The sequence below is a fragment of the Eleutherodactylus coqui genome, chromosome 7 (assembly GCF_035609145.1).
Source record: "Eleutherodactylus coqui strain aEleCoq1 chromosome 7, aEleCoq1.hap1, whole genome shotgun sequence".
Taxonomy (NCBI): domain Eukaryota; kingdom Metazoa; phylum Chordata; class Amphibia; order Anura; family Eleutherodactylidae; genus Eleutherodactylus; species Eleutherodactylus coqui.
Genome location: NC_089843.1, coordinates 15,876,903 through 15,903,810, shown reverse-complemented (window position 1 = coordinate 15,903,810; position 26,908 = coordinate 15,876,903). Strand labels below are relative to the sequence as shown.

The following is a 26,908-nucleotide window of genomic DNA, read 5'->3' as shown; positions in this document are numbered from 1 at the left end:
GAATGTGCAGGGGTAGAGGTCATATGCAATAAGCAGGGTGCAAAGTGTGGGGAGCCATAGGGAAAGGCAGGTGGACTAGGTCAGGAGATTTGGTATGCCTCCCTAAAGAGGTACGTTTTTAAGGCGCGTCTGAAATTTCGTGCTTCGGGGATTGTCCTGGATGCCTTAGGGTAGAGCATTCCAGAGGATGGGTGCTGCTCTGGTGAAGTCCTGTAGGCAAGCATGTGAGGTTCGTATTAGAGGGGTGTTTAGTCTAAGTGTCTTAGCGGATCAGAGTGAGCGGGCTAGGTGGTATACAGACAGGAGGGAGGCGATGTATGGTGGTGCTGCACCATGGAGAGCTTTGTGAGTGAGGGTGTGGAGTGTAAATTTAGTTCTGCAGTGGATGGGCAGTCAATGCAGTGACTGGCATAATGCAGAGGCATCTGAGAAATGACTGGATAGAAAAATTAGCCTACGTGCTGCGTTTAGTATGGATTGGAGAGGAGCGAGTCTAGTGTGGTGAAGGCCAATGAAGAGGAAGTTGCAGTAGTCAAGTCAGGAGTGGATTAGGGCAAGAAGTGTCTTTAACGTGTCCATGGTGAGGAATGGATGGATTTTAGCAATATTTCTAAGGTGTAGGTGGTATGTTCAAGCAAGAGATTGGATGTGGGGAGTAAAGGAGAGGTTACAGTCCAGTGTGACACCAAGGCAGCGGATGTGCTATATGGGGGTTATGGTGATGCCAGACACTGCAATGGAGAGGTTGAGGGGAGGTCGGTTGGAAGGCGTAAAGACTAGTGATGAGCGAGCACCAAAATGCTCGGGTGCTCGTTACTCGGGACGAAATTATCGCGATGCTCGAGGGTTCATTTCGAGTAACGAACCCCATTGATGTTAATGGGCGACCCGAGCATTTTTGTATATCGCCGATGCTTGCTAAGATTTTCATTTGTGAAAATCTGGGCAATTCAAGAAAGTGATGGGAACGACACAGCAACGGATAGGGCAGGCGAGGGGCTACATGTTGGGCTGCATCTCAAGTTCACAGGTCCCACTATTAAGCCACAATAGCGGCAAGAGTGCCCCCCCCTCCCAACAACTTTTACTTCTGAAAAGCAGTCATTAGCAATGCATACCTTAGCTAAGCACCACACTACCTCCAACAAAGCACAATCACTGCCTGCATGACACTCCGCTGCCACTTCTCCTGGGTTACATGCTGCCCAACCCCCCCGCACGTCCCAGTGTCCACAGCGCACACCAAAGTGTCCCTGCGCAGCCTTCAGCTGCACTCATGCCACACCACCCTCATGTCTATTTATAAGAGCGTCTGCCATGAGGAGGAACCGCAGGCACACACTGCAGAGGGTTGGCACGGCTAGGCAGCGACCCTCTTTAAAAGGGGCGGGGCGATAGCCCACAATGCTGTACAGAAGCAATGAGAAATATAATCCTGTGCCACCGCCATCAGGAGCTGCACACGTGGGCATAGCAATGGGGAACCTATGTGCCACACACTATTCATTCTGTCAAGGTGTCTGCATGCCCCAATCAGACCGTGGTTTTTTATAAATAGTCACAGGCAGGTACAACTCCGCAATGGGAATTCCGTGTGCACCCACAGCATGGGTGGCTCCCTGGAACCCACCGGCTGTACATAAATGTATCCCATTGCAGTGCCCATCACAGCTGAGGTAACGTCCGATTAAATGCAGGTGGGCTTCGGCCCACACTGCATGCCCCAGTCAGACTGGGGTTCTTTAGAAGTGGACACATGCAGTTACAACTCCCTGTGGACCCACAGCATGGGTGGGTGCCAGGAAGCCACTGGTGATACATAAATATATCCCATTGCATTGCCCATCACAACTGAGGTAATGTCATGTTAAATGCAGGTGGGCTTCGGCCCACACTGCATGCCCCAGTCAGACTGGGGTTCATTAGAAGTAGACACATGCAGTTACAACTCCCTGTGGACCCACAGCATGGGTGGCTCCCTGGAACCCACCGGCGGTACATAAATATATCCCATTGCAGTGCCCAGCACAGCTGATGTAACGTCAGCTTTAATGCAGGTGGGCAAAAAATTAATTGGATTACACTGTAGGCGAGGGCCCCAAAAAATTGGTGTACCAACAATACTAATGTACGTCAGAAAAATTGCCCATGCCCAACCAAGAGGGCAGATGAAACCCATTAATCGCTTTGGTTAATGTGGCTTAATGGATGCAGCCCAGTTAAAATAAAAATTGGTTCAGGTGAAAGTTTCAACACTTTATTGAGCATTGAAATGTATAAAAATTGTTTACAAAAATTATATGACTGAGCCTTGTGGGCTTAAGAAAAATTGCCCGTTCGGCGTGATTACGTCAGGTTTCAGGAGGAGGAGCAGGAGGAGGAGGAATATTATACACAGATTGATGAAGCTAAAAGGTCCACGTTTTTGACAGTGATAGAGAACAATGCTTCCATCCGCTGGTTGTTTAGGTATCGCTGCTGTCCGCTGGTGGAGAAGAGAAGTCTGGGGAAATCCAGGCTTTGTTCATCTTGATGAGTGTAAGCCTGTCGGCACTGTCGGTTGACAGGCGGGTACGCTTATCCGTGATGATTCCCCAAGCCGCACTAAACACCCTCTCTGACAAGACGCTAGCCGCAGGACAAGCAAGCACCTCCAGGGCATACAGCGCGCGTTCAGGCCACGTGTCCAGCTTCGACACCAAGTAGTTGTAGGGGGCAGAGGCGTCACGGAGGACGGTCGTGCGATCGGCTACGTACTCCCTCACCATCCTTTTACAGTGCTCCCGCCGACTCAGCCTTGACTGGGGAGTGGTGGCACAGTCTTGCTGGGGAGCCAGAAAGCTGTCAAAGGCCTTAGAGAGTGTTCCCCTGCCTGTGCTGTACATGCTGCCTGATCTCTGCGCCTGCCCTGCTACCTGGCCCTCGGAACTGCGCCTTCGGCCACTAGCGCTGTCGGATGGGAATTTTACCATCAGTTTGTCCGCCAGGGTCCTGTGGTATAGCATCACTCTCGAACCCCTTTCCTCTTCGGGTATGAGAGTGGAAAGGTTCTTCTTATACCGTGGGTCGAGCAGTGTGTACACCCAGTAATCTGTAGTGGCCAGAATGCGTGTAACGCGAGGGTCACGAGAAAGGCATCCTAACATGAAGTCAGCCATGTGTGCCAGGGTACCTGTACGCAACACATGGCTGTCCGCACTAGGAAGAACACTTTCAGGATCCTCCTCCTCCTCAGGCCATACACGCTGAAAGGATGACAGGCAAGCAGCATGGGTACCCTCAGCATTGGGCCAAGCTGTCTCTTTCCCCTCCTCCTCATGCTCCTCCCCCTCCTCCTCCTCCTCAACGTGCTGAGATATAGACATGAGGGTGCTCTGACTATCCAGCGACATACTGTCTTCCCCCGCCTCCGTTTCCGAGTGCAAAGCGTCTGCCTTTATGCTTTGCAGGGAACTTCTCAAGAGGCATAGCAGAGTAATGGTGACGCTAATGATTGCAGCATCCCCGCTCAGCATCTGGGTAGACTCCTCAAAGTTTCCAAGGACCCGGCAGATGGCTGCCAACCAGGCCCACTCTTCTGTAAATAATTGAGGAGGCTGATTCCCACTACGCCGCCCATGTGGGAGTTGGTATTCCGCAATAGCTCTACGCTGCTCATAGAGTCTGGCCAACATGTGGAGCGTAGAGTTCCACTGTGTGGGCACGTCGCACAGCAATCGGTGCACTGGCAGATGAAACCGATGTTGCAAGGTCCGCAGGGTGGCAGCGTCCGTCTTGGAGTTGCGGAAATGTGCGCTGACCCGGCGCACCTTTCCAAGCAGGTATGACAAGTGTGGGTAGCTTTTCAGAAAGCGCTGAACCACCAAATTGAAGACATGGGCCAGGCATGGCATGTGCGTGAGGCTGCCGAGCTGCAGAGCCGCCATCAGGTTACGGCCGTTGTCACACACGACCATGCCCGGTTGGAGGCTCAGCGGCGCAAGCCAGCAGTCGGTCTGCTCTGTCAGACCCTGCAGCTGTTCGTGGGCTGTGTGCCTCTTCTCTCCTAAGCTGAGTAGTTTCAGCACGGCCTGCTGACGCTTGCCCACCGCTGTGCTGCCATGCCGCGCGACACCGACTGCTGGCGACGTGCTGCTGCTGACACATCTTGATTGCGAGACAAGGTTGCGTAGGAGGAGGAGGAGGGTGGTTTAGTGGAGGAAGCATACACCGCCGCAGATAGCACCACCGAGCTGGGGCACGCAATTCGGGGGGTGGGTAGGACGTGAGCGGTCCCAGGCTCTGACTCTGTCCCAGCCTTCACTAAATTCACCCAATGTGCCGTCAGGGAGATATAGTGGCCCTGCCCGCCTGTGCTTGTCCACGTGTCTGTTGTTAAATGGACCTTGGCAGTAACCGCTTTGGTGGGGGCGCGTACAATGTTGAGAGAGACGTGATCGTGCAGGGCTGGGACGGCACATCGGGAAAAGTAGTGGCGACTGGGAACCGAGTAGCGCGGGGTCGCCGCCGCCATCATACTTTTGAAAGCCTTCGTTTCCACAAGCCTATACGGCAGCATCTCCAGGCTGATCAACTTGGCTATGTACACGTTTAACGCTTGAGCGTGCGGGTGCGTGGCGGCGTACTTGCGCTCGCGCTCAAACAGTGGCGCTAGCGACGTCTAGATGCTGCGCTGAGAGACATTGCTGGATGGGGCCGAGGACAGCGGAGGTGAGCGTGTGGGTGCAGGCCGGGAGACGGTCGTGCCTGTGTCCTGAGAGGGGGGTTGGATCTCAGTGGCAGGTTGGGGCACAGGGGGAGAGGCAGTGGTGCAAACCGGAGGCGGTGAACGGCCTTCGTCCCACCTTGTGGGGTGCTTGGCCATCATATGCCTGCGCATGCTGGTGGTGGTGGCTCCCCAGCTGATCTTGGCGCGACAAAGGTTGCACACCACTGTTCGTCGGTCGTCAGGCGTCTCTGTGAAAAACTGCCACACCATTGAGTACCTTGACCTCTGCAGGGTGGCATGGCGCGAGGGAGTGCTTTGGGAAACAGTTGGTGGATTATTCGGTCTGGCCCTGCCTCTACCCCTGGCCACCGCACTGGCTCGGCCTGTGCCCACACCCTGACTTGGGCCTCCGCGTCCTCGCCCGCGTCCACGTCCTATAGGCCTACCCCTACCCCTCAGCATGGTGTATTACCAGTAGTGCAGAAACAGAACGCTGTAATTAAATGTGCCGCTTATTGGCCTGTGGTTGGAGGCTGACTGCTTACGGAACGCCAGGAAATTATTTTGCGCAAGCCTGCTGTAACACTTAGCTGGCTGCGTATGAATTTGGAGGACTACTACACTCAGCAGAGACCCAGAACACTGAGGACAGTCACAGGCAGCCCAAATAGATTTTTTTCCCCAAATGTTTTTGCAAAGGCCCACTGCTTATATTCAATCAATATGTCTACTGTCCCTGCCTCACCGCTACTGGCCCTGGAGTATGTCAAATAACTGCAGAGTGTTGCACTGTGGACTGCAATACAGCGGTGATTTAACAGCCCAGACAGAGCCAGGAAATAATTTTGCGCAAGCCTGCTGTAACACTTAGCTGGCTGCGTATGAATTTGTAGAACTACTACACGCAGCAGAGACCCAGAACACTGAGGACAGTCATAGGCAGCCCAAATAGATTTTTTTCCCCAAATGATTTTGCAAAGGCCCACTGCCTATATTCAATCAATATGTCTTCTGTCCCTGCCTAACCACCACTTCTGGCCCTGGAGTATTACTGCAGGGCGCAATGCTCTGCACGGCCGATATACCAAAAAAAAAAAAAGTGCAACACTGCAAAAAGCAGCCTCCACAGTACTGCACACGGTTAGATGTGGCCCTAAGAAGGACCCTTGGGGTTCTTGAAGCCTAAAATACTCCTAACACTCTCCCTATAGCAGCTCCGGCACCAACAGCCCTTTCCCTCCTCTATGTCAGAATGCATCTGTGGCGAGCCGCGGGAGGGGCCGATTTATATACTCGAGTGACACCTGATCTCGCCAGCCACTCACTGCAGGGGGTGGTATAGGGCCTGAACGTCGCAGGGGGAAGTTGTAAAGCCTTCCCTGTCTTTCTATTGGCCAGAAAAGCGCGCTAACGTCTCAGAGATGAAAGTGAAAGTAACTCGAACATCGCGTGGTACTCGTTACGAGTAACGAGCATCTCGAACACGCTAATACTCGAACGAGTATCAAGCTCGGACGAGTACGTTCGCTCATCTCTAGTGATTAGCCAATGAGATATTATCCCTCCTTCTGATGTTCTCGATGTGTGAATGAATTCTTCTCCTCAGGTTTTGTGATGTTTTGCCCACATTGTTCATCGGGCAGGTGCATGTGGCCATATAGATGACATTGGCTGTTTCGCAATTAATAAACTCTCTATTCTGAAAGACAGTTTTTGTTACTGCGCTTGTGAAGGACCAGCTTTTTGTAATAAACTCAGAAGCCGAATAATCAGAACAGGGAAAGGTGCCCTTAAATATTACTTTCCCAAGCCACATGAGATCAGACTGCCAGGGAGAGATGTGGCTCTTGACCAGTCTATCCTTGATGTTTCTTCCTGGGTGGAATGTGATAGCTGGAGTTGCGGGGATCCAATTCTTCACATCTTCATTATTCAGCAGGATGTCCCAATACCTCCCCAGAACCTCTCTAACTCTTCTCCTCCCTCCTGTTTGTACACTACCCAGCCGGGACACTCTGATCCGCTAACACACTCAGACTAAACACCCCTCTAATACGAACCTCACATGCTTGCCTGTAGGACTTCACCAGAGCAGCACCCATTCTCTGGAGCGCTCCACTGCAAGGCATCCGGAGAATTCCCGTTGCACAAAATTTCAGATGCCCCTTAAAAATGCACCTCTTCAGGGAGGCATACCCCTAGTCCCCCACCCCTCCCTATGGCTCCCCACACCTTCCACCCTGCTTATTGCAAATGACCTCTACTCCTGCAGCTCCTTACCGCCCCACCCAGTTTGCTTTCTAATAATTGATTTCCACATTAAATCCACTATTGCCTGTGTTCCCCATGCCTTGCTCCCCCCTGTACCTCCCTTAATATCCCCACCCCATTTGTTTCAAACTGATTGTATTTCACATGTAATTGTTGTATTGTTTGTATTTTTTCCATGCTTTAAAGCGCTGCAGAATAAATTGGTGCTATACAAATAAAGATTATTATTATATTAAGGGGATACTAAAAGTGGACAGTGAAATCCATTGTGCAGTTCTTGTACTAGAAACAGTTAATGCTTTTTTACTTTCCTCCAAATAAATTACGGAGGAAGGGGTTGTCAGTTTAGGGAACAAAAAGTGTCAGATGAGAGATATAGTAGTAATTAAGTGAATTTGTATGCTATACTGTGAATATTGTGTGTTGATCAGTAGAGGATTATATGGTAGTTATTATTTTAAAGAGAGAGAAAAATTTTACTTCATGCATTAAGGCTCAATTGGAGGCAGAAATTGCCATTATGATAATATTGGCCATTCTCTTTGTTGCTACCAAAGGAAAGGGTACCCGACCACCCACTTAATCTAGGACATACATACAAAGTCCTGCATATGTATGGGCCGCATCCGCGGTACTGATGCTATAATACTCACAATAGGAATTTCTCCATCCTTTATTGAGTAAATTTAAGCTGGCAACGTTTCAACTGCATCACGCTGCCTTTATCTAGTCAATAGCAACACTGACACCCCACACTAATAAATACATAAGCTGCTAGGAATATGCACCAAAGACCTACACAGACTAATTAAAACAAGTTAAAGCCCCTGCCGGCTGTGGCGGGCTCATTACAAAACATACAATTCTCCTTACCCCAGATGTAGAGGCGTCATGCAGCCAATTGTAATCAAATAGTGCCAGGCAGAAGTTTACCATCTGTCACATGAAGGACTGCTGGCTTCCAATGTGTGTATCAGCGCATGTGCACGATCCAAAGATCATGAAATCAGGCACTCGCTGTTATAGAATATGGAGTGTCATAAATAAATCTGTTTAACTGCGCAGGCGCATGAAGGCTGTACCCAACAGCCCTAATCAGCCATTGGAGCTTAATTTGAACTAACGCCCATAATTTCATACATATACTGTGATATGGGGCACACACCCTAAATGACCAGAATATATCATGACTTTATTTTGATATCTGCACTTGCACATACGATGGCCTTCCAAGGAGTAGAACCAAAACATGCACATACTCCAGATTCTCAATTGACTGCATGATGTGCGCAGCGACAATATGTATGCAAAAACCAACTGACCCCATGCATATTGTATCACTCTAAACAAATATATATATATATATATATATATATATATATTTTAACAATAAATATATGTCTAATAAAAAAAATCCCAATGTGTTGTTCATGCATATTTTTATAAAACCAACCCCTCCATTACTGCACAAGAGGTTTAACGACTTCCCTACACGAAGGAGGAGAGAAAAAAGATATACTGAAATGACCTGTCCCTAATAGCCAACATATGGGGCCAATATACCAACAGAACACCCAGACAAAAATACTGCTTAAAAGACGTTGAATGTGATAATTTGCATACATATTGTAATCCACAAAAATGTCCATAAGGTGACTCATAGGGCCATAGAAAAAAAGGACACACTATCTGCATCAATTAGAGACATAAGTTCCAGCATGAGCATAAAGTTCGAGAGCTGTGAAGCCCCAAGGCCGCATATCATTTTGCAAGAAGCCATGTACAGCCACCTCACACCCTATATCTGGAGATCTGAGGAGAAAACAAACCATAAATATATTAATACAAACATGCAACGCAAAACATGAAAATCAAGAGCAATCATTCCAAAAATTCTGTCAACAAACATTGCCTAATTAGAGAAAAAAGGTATTGAATTGTAATCAATGCTCAATCCCTTTGGTTGCAAGTTGTCTAATGAAAAGATCCACCTAGCTTCCAACAATCTTAGCCTTTTCTCCATGTGTCCTTCGCTTATGCTTGGGAGCACTGAGTCGATAATTCTATACCTTAGCTGGCTCACTGAATGGCCGCAGCTCAAAAAATGTTTTGGGACTGCATTCTTGCTCTTTTCTCTGCCCAGTAAATGGGCTGCATTCTTGCTCTTTTCTCTCTGGAGCTCATCTGCGCCGCACCCCCGCAGCTTGGGAACTAGGACCAGTGTTGCGGGCACGAGGACCCCGAGAGCCGCCGGACCTAACACATACCTCCAATGCCACCACTATTGGAAAAATCTCCAATAACGCAATGCTTTTGACCCAATGCCTTTCCACCCATGACATTGGCCAAGGAGCCCTGCACCAATGGTCACCAAAAATAACTCCTAAACAAATGGCTCCTACTGCATCAAAAAACAAACAAAATTCCTATTGAAAGTCTGGAGAAAAACTTTCCACACATGTAAATCTTCCCGACTCTCAATGATGCGGCTCTCTTGTAACTTTTGTTGCTAACAATAAATGCCTAGAAAAAGCCCAGCCCATGGGGATAATCCTGCATGCAAAATTTAAGAAACTCAGTAACACCTGCATCTAGTGCAGCGGCACTTTGCGGGAACTGCTGACAGTCTCAATCATTTGCAACTTTTTTGACTGCTAACTGAATAAACATGTTTTCAGAAATAATCTTGATACCCAAAAATTCCAGGCATGGGAACAGGCCGACCATTTTATCTTCCGACAACGGTACCCCGACTTTTTGCATCAAAGCCCGAAAAGATGACAAACTCACAAACTGGGGAATCCTTCAGCCGAACAAACAAAAAATCATCCAGATACTGTATGACCGACGTGATGCCCGTCTTGTACATAAGCATCCATTCCAAAAATGATCTGAAAAGCTCAAGATAGTAATACAAGATAGATTTGCCAATTGGAATGCTCCATCTATTAAAAACTGTCCTTCCAACCTGCATCCCAACGGATGTAAACAGTTAGGGTGCACCAGCAATAAACAGAAAGGCAATTCAATGTCTGCCTTCACCAATCGGGGCCCCACACCCGCCTGACAAACCAGTAAAACTTTGCGATCAAAAGAGGTATAGGAGACTACTGCTTGCCCCTTTGATATACCATTGTTCATAGAGACACTCACTGGAAAAGATAAATGGTTTATCAAACAAAATTTACTCGATTCCTTCTTTGGTACCAGGCCTATAGGGGAAACTTGCAAATTTCTGTATGACAGCTCATGAAAAGGGTCCACCATATGACCTACCTCAGCCTCTTTCAACAACTTTTCTTTTACCAAATCAACATTATCTAAAGCGGTCTTCAAATTAACGTTTAACAACAACGTCGTCTTTGGAACATGTGGTATAACTAAACTTTCTGCAAAGTCCTGCCTAAGTAGGATTGATTCCTGCTTCCTGTGGTACCTGTTGAACCATGGTTCCAGGTAGCTGCTTCTCACTGGAGTTTGTTGATGTACCGGGTATCGCAGCTGCAGCATATGCACGCTATTTGTGGAAGCAGAGTACTGTTGCATGTGTTCCACCACACACCGAGCACGTGTGGCTAAATTTACACGTGGCATAAAATCGATAATGTTCCTTGTTGAATGACCAACAAGAGCCATTGGGTTATGGAAGAAAAAGCATTTTGCGGTCTATAAGCCAAAATCAATTGGATCCAAACATCTCTCACTTTTGTTGCACAGATCATTAACCTAACCCCGAACGCCCATCACCTGAAATCCTCTTCATAATGCACCAGGCCAATCTGCCATGTATTTTGTATGCACTATAAATGGTATTGAGGTATACAATAAAATCCAGACCTCTTTGCGGTTGCTGTTGTCACGCAACATGAGCTGAAACCAAAGAGGCCTGCAACCAATTCCCAAATGTTTTGACTACCCACGGATTTTTATTTGCTCCCCGATTTGTAAAAACATCCTTTGTCAACCGTGATGTGACCGGCCTACAATGAAAACCAAATGTCCATGTACACACTATTTTAGTTGTCTCCTCCATCAGCCCAACACTAAGGGGGCAATACCACAAAACTTTGAATCAGCATATTTTAAACCATCAAAAACCAACTCTCATTCCGCGAGCTCGCAACCCTTGGTGAGCCATTGGATGCATGAGAAGAACCTTTACCATCGGGCGGGTGTGTGCCCCTCGGATAACTATAGGACACTGGAAGCCCTTTTTCATTTTCAAAACAATTTACCAGCGCTTTCAGCATTACTATAAAATCCCCATCACGATCATCAGCAACCGACATCACACTTTCCCAAACATCATTGCATGTTGACCCCCCCTATTCTTTCCGACCTCTGGCTCTGCCAAAGGAAGAATCCACCTAATTAACAAAGACTGGTGACCTTACTGACGACTATGTGCCGAGTGCATTTCAAGTTCTGGATGTGGGATGCACCCCAACACCTCATTTTCTCTGCAGCCCCATGGGCCGAAGGTCCTGCTTCCTTCCTGGCCCTATGATGACCATCCCTACTGTCCTTTGACGATGCAGACGAAAATGCCGATGGCGACTGCTGGCACCATATGCAGAAAGACCATCCCTGACGCCTGTAATGGCCACTGCCATAGGCTGCCTCCCTCTGTGCCCTCCTGCTTTGCTGTTCTTCCCCTTGATGGCACCTATCATCCTCTTTTGAGACAGACAAAGAAGATCCAATATCCCTGTGCCAAGAATCCCTTCCTCTAATACTGCCTATATCTACATCCCCCTGTCCCGCTGCAAAACCTCTCGAGCCAGCTGCCATTACCCTGTAACAACACAATATCCTTGCCCCATTCCGCTGGCCATACTTACTGCTTGCCACCACTGCTCTGCCTCCTGCTGTCTGTGCACCGTGGACCACACTGCCCGTCGTCCGCCACACACCCGATGCCTCTGCTCCTGTCAACCCTCTTGCTGACTCTCCTCTTCCGTCAACCATGTCTGAAGCTGCTCCAGGACTGACTCTTCTCCCTCCTCTCTTCACCGCCGGGCTGGGACTCAGCAGTGCTAGTGGATTCCGGCATCTCCGCGGCCTATCCTGGACCTCTCCACTGACATCTGGAGGTTGACCCCTGCTGTCTTTATTCTGCTGCAATTGCCGGGCATTGCATCGCCTCCAGGACCTTTTCCAGCCACTGGGGACACTCGCTGGTGAACGCTTCTCGGATCTGCAACAACAGGTTTTCCATGTTTTTTTTCTTTTCTTCTTCATGCTGCCATCCTCTATCCTCTTCCTTCCTCTGCCTGGAACACAAGTACCATGCTCCTCCTTTTACTCACTTTGCCTAACCAATCTATCAAACCTTCTCATTCTCCCTTTTCTCTCCCCCCCCCCCCCCCAGTCCCCAGCAGCTTTGCTATACACTTTGCTGCTATGCAGTCTGATGTTCCAGATACAGGTTTCTTTATTGAAGCTGTTACAACTGGAATGTGAGAGTCACCAGTGAAAATTGGGCAGTATTCAGACTATCAATTTTCCCACATCAATGCTTCTTATTATCCCACTCATACAAGAGTATAGGTTGACAACTTTCAGACAGCTGTTGAGCGGGATCTAATTAAACTATATGATGCTTCCATAATGCAATAAATGTAGCACAGCTTGTACTACCATTAAAGATTAGCACTTATTGATTTGAAAAATAATAACGATATTATCATCAAGAAGGCTGACAAGGGGGTGCTATTGTTGTATTAGTCAGATCTATATAGGGTTCTTGCATTAGAAATCTTAGAAGATGTGAACACGTATAGGAAACTAGCCGTTAACCCCATGAGAGATTTTTAGACTAAGGTCTTAATCTCGGTATTTTTAAATGACAAACAAGTCCCACATCTTTACTTAGACTCGCCAATTACACTCATTTTCCATGCCTTACCTAAAATGCATAAGTCTCTTATCAAAAAAGTAGAAGTGGAAAGGAGCTGCTACTGTTATAAAAAATTAGGTTGTTTATTGAATAAATAGCATACAGCTCACAGGTCTGCGCTGAACGTGTTTCGGCTACAATAGCCTTTGTCAACAGCCATCGCAACCTATTATCGCTGCTTTGGGGTCTCTCAATGAGAACATATGTGAATAGCTGGATATCCTATTGCAACCATTGGTACAGAGAACAGCAGGTTATAGTAGGGACTGTAAATAGGTATTAGAAAGGTTTCATGATTTTGAGTGGAAAGATTTGTTTTCATGGTTAACGTGATATAAAAGCTCTATATTCTAGGATACTACATACTATTGCCTTAAGAGCTTTGGCTTTTCATCTTTACACCTATAGTAATTACACATGTGAATTGAAAGAATATATCTTTAAATAGTGCAATATTTATTGGAGCATATTTATTTTATGTTTGACCAACAATACTATCTACAAACATGCAGAGCGGCTATGGGAGCCAAATTCTCATGATCCCTTGCTAACCTATTTGTCTCTTGGTGGGAGTAGAGAGACATCTTCACCTATGACAATGAACATTTCCGCCTTTTACACTGGTATGGCCGTTTCATAGATAAAATTTGGTTGTGTGGGATGGAAGTGTGGATAACGTACCTATTGTCATCTCATTTCTGAACAATAATATTAATTCACAATTTACCAGTATCTGACAAAAACTCTATAATTTTTTTTGGATATAACATTGATTGGTGACTTTAAATCACAGTTTATAGTAACACCTTTCTGCAAGGATACAGCTAGAAATATGGCTGCTAAATCCCTTGCCTCCCCCCCCCCCATCTATGCTCTCCTAGCAACAATTTCGGACCACATAATGAGGCACTGCAGAAACATGGCCTTAATGGGACTTAAATACAATTTAATCTGGCTTCGTATATGTGTCAATTTTACATTCCCCCAAATCATTCCCGGCCAAGTGAGGCCATGATACAAATGAGGGTATAAGCTGTCTATTTGCTGTCATGCTCTCTGGCATTAATTGTGCCCACCACAATCCAAAGATAGGGCCTATACGATATGCTCATGCCCTGCAAAAAGCCCAGTATATAAAATAGTGCCCCGTGATCCATATTTTTAGAAGTCCTGGACCTGAGGAAAGAAACAAAACCCACAAAAAAAATGCTTAGGTCAGAATCAAATCTGGATGAACATATGACCAGAAACAATCTACCCAAAGCCTTAACACTCTGCAAACTGAGGCCCAAAGCATCTGCCTCTGTGGCAGTCCCAATTCTAAATAAATATGAACCAAGTTTCACTGCTGACAATCTCAACTTTCATAGTAAGGCCCGAAAAACTGAAATAAACTAGAGGTGTGTCAAAGGTAAGCCATCCTGGTGAACCAAACATTGTGGGGATAAAGCTCTAACAGCCAAAAATTGCCAAACCCCTCTAACAGGACAAAACGTAGATTGAGATAGATAAGCATGAACCTCTAGCCAACTGATCAACTTTGATTTATGAATGAAATTGTTTAATACTGGATCCAAAATTAAAACATCCGATATTGCCAAACCCCAATTAACTGAAAGCAACCAATTCATAAACCCATAAAGCTCCAAAAAAAAATGTCATTACAAAAGCTTCTCTGAATAATGAAGTCTTGTAAGCATCCGAAGCTACATGAATTAAATAATAAACATTTTAGCAAAGAAAATGTTACAGGACGCTGTAAATTCACTGTACAGGGCTCCCGTATCAAACCTTTTAACAACTGTTGCATGGAAAATGACTTGGTGACATCTGAGAAACCACCGAGCTAAAGCATAAACGCTACCCCAGTCAAAAGTTTAGCTATCATAAAAGCCAATGCCCCCAAGCCATATAAATTCACTATATAATCCAATGTGACCGAAGAATACTGAGGATCAACACTTGGAAAACTGGATCCCTCCACGTGCAATAATTCCATCCTAGCTGAATAATGGCTTCTCCAAGTACTAGGAAATAAACAGACAAACGGTTTATGACCAGGTCCCATAATTGATCTAGGTAATACTGGCCACATTTCCTCACCAGTTGGTGCAACTCACAGAACATGAACATTCACAAACAAGACAAAGCATCAGCTACCACATTCTTCTCTCTAGAGACATATTTATCTTGAAACAGGATGTTATGCAGAAGACATTGCAAAACTAAGTGATGCAATAAAGTAAAGACAGGTAAAGAAGATGAAGCTAGATTGCTGACAGCACAGACCACTGATGAATTATCTGATCAAAGACGTATGCATTTATTTTCTATATAGGGTTCCCATAATCAATAGCCAGGACAATAGGAAATGGTTCCAGCAGCATAAAGTTTTAGTGAACCCAAAGTGCCCCAGACACCCAGCCAAATGCCAACAAACCAACAGTTCACAATATCGCACCAAAATGAATATCACTGGACATATCCATGAATAATTCAAAATTCACATTAGAATAGCCAGTACTGCATGAGGTGACACATTGGATAGGCTCCGATAGCAGAGAGGCTGGCAATATACAGTAAGAGAATCCCGACGGATGTCTTCCAACATCGGAGCTGTACAGCCTTAAATCATAATGTCTTCAGAGGTCAGACAGTGGATTGGAAAGGGTTAAACTCCTCCATAAATACCTGACAAATGCACAAATCATGCTGCATACTTTTGGTAACACATATGAAATGACCTCTGATAACATGAGAAGTGCTGAAGATTCAATGAGGATCACAAAACCGCAACTAAATCCATCAGCAAGAAGCGTTCTTTGCCACTTCCTCAGATACCTTTCCAACCTCGGCTGCATCGCATGAACACTTACAGGGTTCTATGAGGCTTCCACTGTGGAAGCAATGCACTGCTGCATGGTTGTTATCACAAAAGGAACACTCATGGTGGAATTTACAATTTGTGAAAACCTGGCTTTGTTCTTCATTGAAAAGCCAACAGGCTCTTGTGGGTCACTGAGCTATGGCACTTGGCCCCAGGGCCCCAACCATGGCTCCCCATTAAAAGGAACAAGGCTGCTTCTGCGATTGAATACACAACATCTGTGGCCTTAGTTGCCCAACCTATTTCTGGTTACAAGGCTGAAATTTCTCATTGTAACGCCACCAACTGCACAGCCTCCACTCTTTGTGCTGCAAGTCTCATGCACCTAATGGTGCCTTCCAGCATGGTTGTGGGCAAGTGCAAATCCAGCAGCATACCCTCACAGAAACCAGGCGAACACCCTGTGGAAACCTGCAAAGTTTGTATAAATTCTGCAACAGACTTCTTGATAAACCCCTGCAGACCAAACTTAACCTGTCCCTCCTCCACCCCATGCCTCCACCATATTTAGGGCAAAGGTCTGTCTGCTGGACTCCTTTGGCAGAAGGATGGGAGATGGCAGGTTACCAGCAGTTCTGACAACTGGGGTTCTGGTGTTTGGACAGGACCTAGCACAGAGGGTGCAGTAAATAACACAGCATACCTTCCTGAGGCATCCTATGAACCTCATTGCAGGATCCTCTCTCCTTTTTTCTTGCTGTAGAAATTCCTTCAGCCAGATTGTGCTACAAAAGGCAAGCTCTTGAGCCCCACTAACACTGAAGGTAGTGATAATACTGTTCCTAATGCTGTCCAGGGGTTACGAGGTAGACCACTCACCCAACATCTCTTTTTTTATTAACCCAACCTCCTCACCCATGAACTCCAATCACACCAGGTGCCTCTTTAAGAGATAAATTTACAAACCAAGTACACGGTCCTATTTAATTACCCAGTGATGAACTGCAAATTGTTATGCTTGCTAGACAAATGTAATAGTTTTGAGGATGTCACACAAGACTCTTATGGGTGTTACTAGATTTAACAGTGAATACATTTGAGGAATGCTGCTTAAGAACGGGATTGTTTCCAGCAGCTTTATCAGCGGTGTTTATTTATAAAAAAATTTCCTCTAAAAAGTGAATTTATCATCACGCTGACTATATTAATATCAGTGGATAGTTCTGACAAGATGTCTGAGAGATTACAGTATAAGGCCTCCTTCCCACGAGCGTGACGGGCTCCGCCGCGTAATATTATGCAGTGAAGCCCGTCACGGCGCCCCCCAGAGCCCCTATACTTACCTGCGGGAGATAGCGTGAAAACGCTTCCCCGCCCATCGCCGCCGCGTCACCGCCCGCCGCCGCCGCGTCACTGGCCGTGTCACGTGACGCGGCCGGCCGCGTCATATGGCGTCATATGACGCGCGGCGGTGGGCGGGAAAGCGTTTTTTCACGCTATCTCCCGCTGGTTACAGCGGGAGATAGCGTGAACGGACGGCTTCCATTGACTGCAATGGAAGCCGTCAGCGCGTACAGCCCGTCCTCACCCGCAGAAAATAGAGCATGCTGCGGGTGAGAACGGGAGAAATCGCGGTGCGTAATTCCGCGGTGGAATTACGCATCGTGAGCATTGTGCTATTAGGTTCAATAGAACCTAATAGCAGGGTGCAATGCAGCGGATTTTTGCCGCGAATTTACGCGGCGTAAATCCGTTCGTGGGAAGGAGGCCTAATTGGGGCCTTTTAATACAGCTGGTGAAAGCAACTGCAACAGTCATGAAGTCTACTTTGCATAATGCAAGCAATGATTTAATGTCAAGCAGCGTCTCAAAAGATTGCTGAGCTTCCACTAAATAGACTGTTGGAGAACAGAAATATTACAACGTGGAGTGATAAAAGTGAGTTTATTTACAAGAGTGCTGTAATTCATGGATCTAACATACTGGACTTGGTGCGTAATACAACACAAAGCAACAGTATAGTCAAAAAAATTTAGCTTTTTGGCTAAGACATATTAATGCAGGCAATGGCCGAGGGTAATATACGCTCTACTGTTGTGAGGAATCCAGTTACTAGAGAAATCCTGGAAGGATTAAAAATGGACTTGAATGCAGCTTCTGGAGTCACCAAAACTTAATGCAAAATTTATAGTTTTCCTACTTCATTTCCAAGAGTAATACAGGGCAGTTTTTTGCCTAAAACAGACCTCTACCCCTGCTTCACTCTATGTGGGTAACTTTGTAAACTCAAACTATACTATAAATAGATGAATGCTATATGATGTTTGCCTATAAATTCTAACTGATGTATGCTTGTTATTATTCAATTTGGCCTTCAAACTTTGCAGCAGTGAGCTTTGTGAATTTCACTGGAGCCCTAGTATACTCGCTGACTATTGCTGGACCATGAACAGAGACATCCCAGAAGCATAATATTTCCATCAATCATCAATTTTGTAGATAAACTGTATTTTACATAATGTTGACTTACAGAAGTACTAATTTTATATAACTTCAAATACATGTCACAAAAAAACTCATGAAAAATTTCTACAACATATTTAGATTTTGGGAGGTGGAATACTACTAGAATCACCAATAAATATTCTTGTGAAAGAAAAAAAAAATTGTTTTATAGGCCTGAGTTCTTTTACTGCAGCTGTCAAGGCGAGAGAGGGGGGACTCCATGCTGATCCCACCTCTGTCACCGATTTGTCATGGATCGACTAATATGAGCACACTCACCACTACTAATTGTCTTGGCAGAACCTGGATCAATTACTCTGGAGGAATTGCAAGTGCGGAGTCATTAGAGTACAGGTGTTTTTTACCCTGCTTTTCCTGGCTCCTGTACGCATGCAGAACGGAAGCTCAAATCACCCCTGAACTGGTATAACACTTTCAGCTCTCTGCATTATCCACACACACTCGCTGCCATCACCAGACTTGAAAGGTAAGCTGGAACCCAGACTAGGAATTATGAACACAATTTTCGGAATTAAGGTTTGTTTTACAATGGACAATGCTTGACTAATAATTGCAGATTTATTCTAAAAAACATTAGCAGTGCTAAGTATTTATAGGTATACAGAAATATACAGAAAAATATGTTACAATGGAAGTAAGGTCTACAGGTGTACAGAACAGACACTATTTTAAAATAAAACAAAGAGAAAATAAAGAAAGGTAGCAGATTTAGGATACTTGGCCCAAGGTTCTGGTTTGTGCAAAGTCACTGAAGCAAACTGGAAGGCCTTACGCCATAGCATATCTCTGAAGTCTGACAATATGGATTCACTCAGCTCCGAGTTATAAAGGATACGACAGAACATACTTCCCCTCTGCCCCTCTGAGGTTATTTTGATAAGGATGGGTTATATGTGTACAACCTCTGAAAAACCATTATTCCCCATTTTGGCCATATTTCCGCAAGAGATCCTCTGATCGGGAATATATGCCGGAATATTTCTGGTTATGATTTTATCTATTAGCTATATCAAGCATGACACTTAAATTATAACAAGGTACGTGTATACGCCATTTGGGGGTGTTCTGGGGCCTCTGCCTCAATGTGTGTAGATGTGTTTTAATCGGCTGGCCGACCAATTTCGAAAATATAATTTACTAGCCCGGGTGCCCGATACAGAACGCGTGCAATACAAAACGTGACATCTAAAACTCAAAAAGTTTTTGCTTGTTTCGTATACAAATCTCCAGTTCTGGTCCAATTTGAGTAAAATTTAGCATTTTTTATTGCCAATAGTAGCCCATCATAGCTCAGCTTTCATTTGTTATTCTGTTGAGGTAAAATGAAAGCTGCACCATCATTGGTTGCTATATGTTATACTGCTGAGGTAAAATGAAAGCTGTGCTGTGATTGGATGCTATAGGCAACAGCTTTTAATCCTCAAAGTGCTGAGATAAAATGAAACTTGTGCTGTGATTGGTTGCTGTGGGCAACAGTTTTCAATCCTCAGTGCTGAGACAAAATGAAAGCTGTTCTGTGATTGGTTGCTATGGGCACCAAAAACTGTCTTTTATTGCTGTGTTGATTTACTATTAGAAGGTTTTAATAAATTAGGGACGGTGTTCATAAATTTGCTCCATGCATTCCTGTCTGGGGACATATCATTTTTGCAAATGGTTATCCACACGGACATCCAAGGCAGAATTAGAAAGGATACAATTGGTAAATCATTGGTGGCCTCCTCCAGGATTAGACTGGCGCTAAAAGCAGTCCTGAAACACAAATTTTCAACCCTCAGTCTGACTCTTCTAGTGGCAATTACTTGTTGGAAATAACCAGTAATACTAAATCAAGTACATAGAATCCATTGGCGAAAGCAAATTTGGTTCGTGGCTGCATCTAAATTCAAGCAAAGGCAAAAAATGTAAATAAGGTTTCCAAGACAACATTTAACATATTTTTTTAGCCTATAACCTTCTCTTGGTCAAAATTATACTAAGTGCAAAATTTCATAGTAATTGGTTGTAGAGTTTGTGTGTAATGCTCCAACAAACAGACATTGACAAATATATAGATGATATCGGGCTAGGGCCTTTGCACAAACAGTAAACCTTATTAAAAGATTTTCTTATGATTTGAATCTTGAAGCCAGGATGCCTATGGGAAATGCCCGAGGTGTCAAACCTCCCTGGCAGGGGTTAATTAATATACCCCTGTCCATGGCCAATTTTATTGCCATCGTGATCAAAGACTTCCTGAGATCAAATTCATAGACATCAGAGACTTCTCAGAAGAAGCAAGGGGACATTAAAAATATTGAGGAGTTTAGCTTTCCCAGTATCCTGGGTGGTAACTGATGGACAGTTGGGTGACACTTTATCATTATACCACAATGGCTACTATACGAGGAATTGGGAGAGGTAGAGAGAATGGTTACGGGTCTGCATGGGAAATGAATAACTTCTGTTTTAGCAGAATCATGACATGTCATGGGGTGAGGCTATCACTACTCCAGGGATGGGGTTGGGTTTATGATCTTTATTAAAGGGATGAGTCCGCCTGTCACTACTACAATGAGGTTGGGGGGTTGATAAGATATGTTAAGTGGACGTGCCATCTGTTACTTTACCCAAAGAGGGTGATTTTACGAGATATATAGATACATTACTACTAACATTTAATTTTAATAATAAAATAGGGTGAATTCACGTAGAACTATACCCGATCTCAGCTGAAGAAAGAATCCTAGAAAGTCTAAAGCTTGTCTTCTTCTGCAGAAGAGAGCCAATCAATGCCAAGTCCTCACAGTTATTAGGCCTGTGCCCCAGACTTGCCTGCCTCCGGTTATTTCCAACAGACGGAGTTGTCGTCTGGTTTTTATGGTAACCTGAACTGCAGTACTTTTCCTTCCAGCAGTGCAGGGGTTAATGTTCCAGTTCACCTGCTAAACATCAGCCATCAGCTTCCTATTAAACTGAGCTGGGATCTTATCTTCATTGCCTTAGTGCTGGTGTATCTTGCTACAGCTATCCAGTCAGGTTCCCATTTCCAAGTGCTTTTCTGCTCTATGTTTTGTACTTCTCCCGTGTTCCTGTTCCCTAGTGCCGTCCTGTCTTGTATTGTATTCATCTCTGTGGTCTCTTCTGTTTATCTTTATTGTTCTCTGTGTGTGCTTTTAGTTTTCAGATCCTCTTTCCTGCGCCCTTTCAGAGATAGGCAGGTCTCAGGTAAAGATTGTAGGGCCATTCTTCTCAGAACGATTGCCCTAAGCAGGGCTTTTCTCCGAAGCCTATTTCAGTTTAGGACAATACCCCATCTCCCATAGCCCATCTGAGGACATCAGTCTCTACCTGTACTTGGTACTCCTTGTGCCTCTCCTGCCTGTTGATCAGAGAGACTCACAGTGTCACGTTCCAACATCTTCATCCACCGGGATCATCTGCTATCCTCACTGGTCAAAGATCACGGCCTAGCTGGTAAGTTGGCACAGTGGGTCCATACCTGTCAGCTATAATAACAGAACTCGATTGAATGCTTCTGCCCTCTTGCTTTAATGATTGGTTGGGGTCTCAGCACTGTGACCCCTATTAATCAAAAATTTCTAACATGCTTCTATGGCATGTAAATGTTTTGTAAAAATTCCGCTAATTTGTAACCCATTAGCGCCATAGGACATTAAGTTACGTTATGACAGCATGGTACTTAATGCAACAGGATGTCCTGTGGATGATGCGTGACATTAGCTGAGTATGCGCCATCTGGCAGCGGGAGTCGGCTGTTAGCGGTAGCCAGCCTCCTGCTGCAACAGCAGGGGATGTGAGGACAGCAACCGCAGCTATTAACCACCTACATGCCACAATCTATGTAATTGCATAGGGCTGACAGGTTGCCATGGCAACTAGATACCAGAAACTGCCGTCCTGGCTTGCCGTTGCCTATGATTGCTATTACAAGCAATAAGGCATTGCAATGCAGAACCCCTCAATGCTTTATCATAGGGATCATGAATGAGTGGCTGTCTGGGGCTGTATGAGAGGCTCCACTACAAACAATGGGAGCCTCTGACAGTGTTTATTGTTGCGCTGAAAAAAACATCTGTGTGAGGGAGGCCTAATGGGTTAACTCTTTCACAACACAGGATGTACAGTTGCAGTGTAACAAAATACTATACTTTTACCTTATACTGCGTAAGCAATCAAGTGACCACCAGTTCCAGTCCCCTATAGAGCCGAAAAAATGTAAAAAGATGTGAATTTTAAAAAATTCATGAAAAAATAAAATAGGTAATAAATAGAGATGAGCGAGCGTACTCGGCCACGCCCCTTTTTCGCCCTAGCGCTGCGATTTTCGAGTACTTCCGTACTCGGGCGAAAAGATTCGGGGGGCGCCGTGGGTGAGTGGGGGGTTTCAGCGGGGAGTGGGGGGGAGAGGGGGAGAGAGAGGGCTCCCCCCTGTTCCCCGCTGCTACCCCCGCTCCACCACGCCTCCCCCCACCCCCCGGCGCCCCCCGAATCTTTTCACCCGAGTACGGAAGTACTCGAAAATCGCGGTGCTCGATCGAGTAATTACTCGAAACGAGCAGGTTCGCTCATCTCTAGTAATAAAAGTTTAAAAGAAAATCTTTCCCCATATTTATAACAAAATTAAAACAAAACAAACAAAATTAAAATTTGGTATTGCCACATGCATAAAAGTCTGATTTACCAAGTAATGCATTATTTATCCTGCGTGGTAAAAGTTGTCCAGAAAAAAAAAATACAATGCCAGAATTACACTTTTTGGTCATCCCGTCTCCAAGATAAAGTTAAATAAAAAGCAATCAAAAAGTTGTATGTACTCCAACATGGTACACGATATCCATGAAACTACAGGATGTGCCACAATAACTGCGCGGTTAAAAATGAATCATTAAAAAATGATGGCGGTCAGAAGGTGGCGGCACAGAATAATTTTATGTTTTTCAAGAGATTTTATTTTTAAGTAGAACAACGAGCCTATTTAAGTTTTGTATCATCCTAATAGTACTGACATAAATAATAGTTATCTTGCCATTTTTGCCGTAGTTTGTGCACCATAGAAACAAGAGCCAGCAAAGATGGCCGAACTTTTTTTTTTCCCATTTCACTTCAATTAGAAACTTGTTTATGTTGATTTGTAGGCTTGTAAAAGACCATAATTGGTCGAAACGTTGCCTCTTTTTAAGTGATGAAACAATAAAAGTTTTAGTTTTATAATATTTTGAAGCACCAGTTATGCTGCCACCTCTTTTCTTTATATTAGAAACTCGTAAAGGTTTTTCAGTACGTTATATGGTACATTAAATAGTATCAAAGAAAAATACAGCTTATCCCACAAGAAAAGACAGTTATAGTGATGGGTAAAGAAAAGAATTATGATTTTTTGAAAGTGGGAAGGAGAAACCGAAAACAAAAATAAAAAAAGGTTAACGTCTCGAGTTGAGCGAACATACTTGAACGAGCATCAAGCTGTGTTCGACCCCCGCCCCACGCGTCATTGGCAATTTTTTTGTCAAAGAGAGAGAGAGGAAAAAGGAAAAGAAAAAAAAGTGCGTCTCCCGGCGTCTCACATACAAAAATGCTCGAGTCTCCCATTGTGGTCAATGCGGTTCATTACTCGAGTAGAGCTCTCGAATTTTCGAAAAGCTTGACTCGAATTACGCGGAACCGAGCATTTGGGTGCTCGCTCATCACTATTTACGTCCTTAAGGGGTTTAAACTTACCCGTTGCTGTATTTGGTGTGTACTTGACTCATTACCAGTTTCTATCATCATGTGTATGGCCTGCGCCACAAGATACACGGATACATATGTATAGTATAAACTTCTATCTCCTATCTTGAACTTGGTTTGTGGAATATAATGCATCTCGGTGCAGTTCACTCCATGGCGATTATAGAGCTGCTGGTAAATGTCATTTCTTCTTTTATCTTTAGTTAGACATTTTAATTTCTCGAATAAGATTTCTTCCAGCAGCCGGTCATTTGGACGGGTTGTTGGGTTCACATTATTAATAGATTTTTCAACGTTCACTATTGTTCTTATCAGCACCATAAAAACTAAACTGCAGTTAATAAAAGTCATCATGTCGGATTGTCTTCTGTATATTATATCAATCCAGGATTCATCGAGGATCACAGTCTTGTTGTCAATAAGCGCTTTAGATTCTCCGATAATATCAGCATAACCTGCTGAGTAAGATCCGCAGATCACCACAACTTCAGCAGTCGATTTATCGATCTTAGATATTTCCCTCTTTGCTTTCTCTTTATCGCCCAGATTGATGATATACTCAATGCAGATCTTATAGTCCTCCAAGATCTGTTTTACTCTCATTTCATCACATCCCTTACTTGCTATAATGAGTCCAACCCAGTTCCATCCCATGCTGTGCAGAAATGTAGCAATAACTAGATATCGATTGAAGTCATCAAGACCAAACTGATATGTGGTTGGGTATAGGGCTCTATTATACAGGATGGGGTCGGTGACTCCATAAATGAGCTGCAGATAAAGAACACATCAGTATTAGAGATACAAAGAGGCAGATTTAGTAATACTGTCTGATAATTAGACAGTACAAGCCTAGACTAGATAGCTGTAAAATGTGCTAGCTCATCATAGTGGTTCATTCTGGATAAAAAATCTATTGAATCTTTAGACCATGGGTGTCAAACTCAATTTCAATAAGGACCTCATAAGCATTATGGAAGCCTTTAAATGACTATTTATACAGACTCATTAACACGGATATATTTGTGTTCCGCATTATGCACAATATGGTCAGCTTAAACCCCATTCATTTTTACTCGGGTATTCAAGCAGGCGTTTTTCACAAATTAATTTTACGTCTTTAAAAACCCCATCATGTCCTATTTTGGTCCGTATTATAAACTAAAATTGCCTATTACCATCAGTGAGTTCCTGTAACTATGCAGTGAATATACATGATGCATGCATAGCTATTCCTTAGCATAGCTATATGCACTGTGATGGTGTTTCTCCCCTTCCACCTCTTCAGCACCGTGCTTCCTACCTTGGAGAGTGGCTATGGTGCGTTAGTAGGGCTGTCAGAGCTGTGCCACCATTTGTGGCTGCTGAACACAAAGGTGTGGAGGTGTGCGCTATAGCTCAGAATCCAAGATGGCAACGCCCCCTCTGCTAAGTGCTTTCTGCCTTCAGAAGGTCTCAGGCTGCCATAACATCTGGGCAGCACCCCACACGTCAGGACTGGGTTAAAGGCTAGGACTATTTCTGCACTGAACTCTCTTTTTATTATTAATTTACTTTTCTAAAGCAAAGTTAAGCAACTGTCTATGTAGTAGCCCAGTACATCATCATGGTCCCCTCCATAAATGATGTACATGTTTGTCCTATATGGATGCACTTTGCAAAGCTTTCCTATCATTTCCAGTGTGTGTGTTGCATAGCTGTGGCACTTGAAATGTTAACTTTAATAAAAACATTGCCTGCATGTAAATGTATTAGTCTGTCATGTCATGTGGTATGAGTGAAGTTATAAATAGGAGTGATTGAGAGCAGAAAAGGAGTTTAGTCTTCCATCTTGTCTGCTACCTTAGTATCACCAAACACAGAGCCACATGAAAGCACCTACAGCTTCCTTGTGGTGAAGATGGAAGAGAAGGAGAGATATCCCATAGTGACTGAGATCTGAATGAGAGTGGAGTGACCCCCAAGCCTAAGAAAGATCCTTTGTAAGTAATCACTTTTCCTGACAAGACCCAGTGTAGAGGTGCTAAATTCAAGCCCACAAGTTTTCCTACATGGCCGTCCAAAGCCAGGATCACCATGTAGAAGTATTCTCCTAAGTCAAACCCATGCATATTTAGTGCGGAGTGCAAATTTCAAAAGTAAATAACACTACCAGAGTGTCTGTGGAGTGACTCCACCCCCTTTCCTCCTGCAGAGTGCTCCCCATCCAGGAGTGGTACCTGACAGATAACGCAGACTGTAGAACTGGTTTCCTCCTGTGTATCCTCCCTGACCTCTGATCTTCTTTCTTACCTGCACTGTGAAAAATTGTACCTGAGTTGCTGTATAGTAATTGTTTTGCCAAAGTTATTCCAAGAAAAGTTCGTCCTGGGCCCTAACCATTCCTAGGGACCCGAGGTAGAAAATAAGTGTCTGTGGTTATTCTCTGCCGTGTAACATACCAGTGTGTAGGAACGGTCGCGACACCCGTGGTAACTACTACCCCCATCATCCTCTTTATTAGCATTCCCTATCCTAGGAGTGTCAACGGTGGCCTGCAATCCAGCTCTGGCCTTGGCTATGTGTTATCCTTCTGGGAAAAGAGTCTGCCATGACAAGCCAACACTTAACCTTCCCAGCTCTCCACATTTGTCAAGTATCTGGGGTTTCCCTATGCGATGCTGCAGCTACATAGCTTTTATGACCCCTTAACATCCCAAGATGTACAGTTATGTGCTCAGTGTGCAGGGTTTATATGGAGTCGGATTGCAGGGGCCAACTGTTTGTGACAGCAGACACCCAACGGTAACAGCCATGATCAGAGCTGATGCTAATCACAGTTATTGACCCTCAATCATTATTCAAGGGTTCCGCACAGCACCTCCGCATTGAAATCACAGGTTTCGTTCAGCTGCCATGGCATCTGTGGGCGTTCTGGAGATGCCCAGGGCTGCCATGAATAAATGCC

General features: G+C 44.7%; 1 protein-coding gene across 1 annotated transcript in view; it reads right to left on the bottom strand.

The window, feature by feature from the left end:
• The window catches only part of LOC136573413 (vomeronasal type-2 receptor 116-like), a 59,643-nt gene extending 33,571 nt beyond the window's left edge, over positions 1-26,072 (bottom strand). The window contains exons 1-2 of the mRNA XM_066574705.1: positions 26,013-26,072; positions 23,953-24,732 (exon numbers count right to left, since the gene is read on the bottom strand). Coding sequence (XP_066430802.1) covers positions 23,953-24,732; positions 26,013-26,072 — 840 coding nt within the window. The remainder of the gene's footprint in view (positions 1-23,952; positions 24,733-26,012) is intronic.
• Between the last annotated feature and the right edge of the window lie 836 nt (positions 26,073-26,908).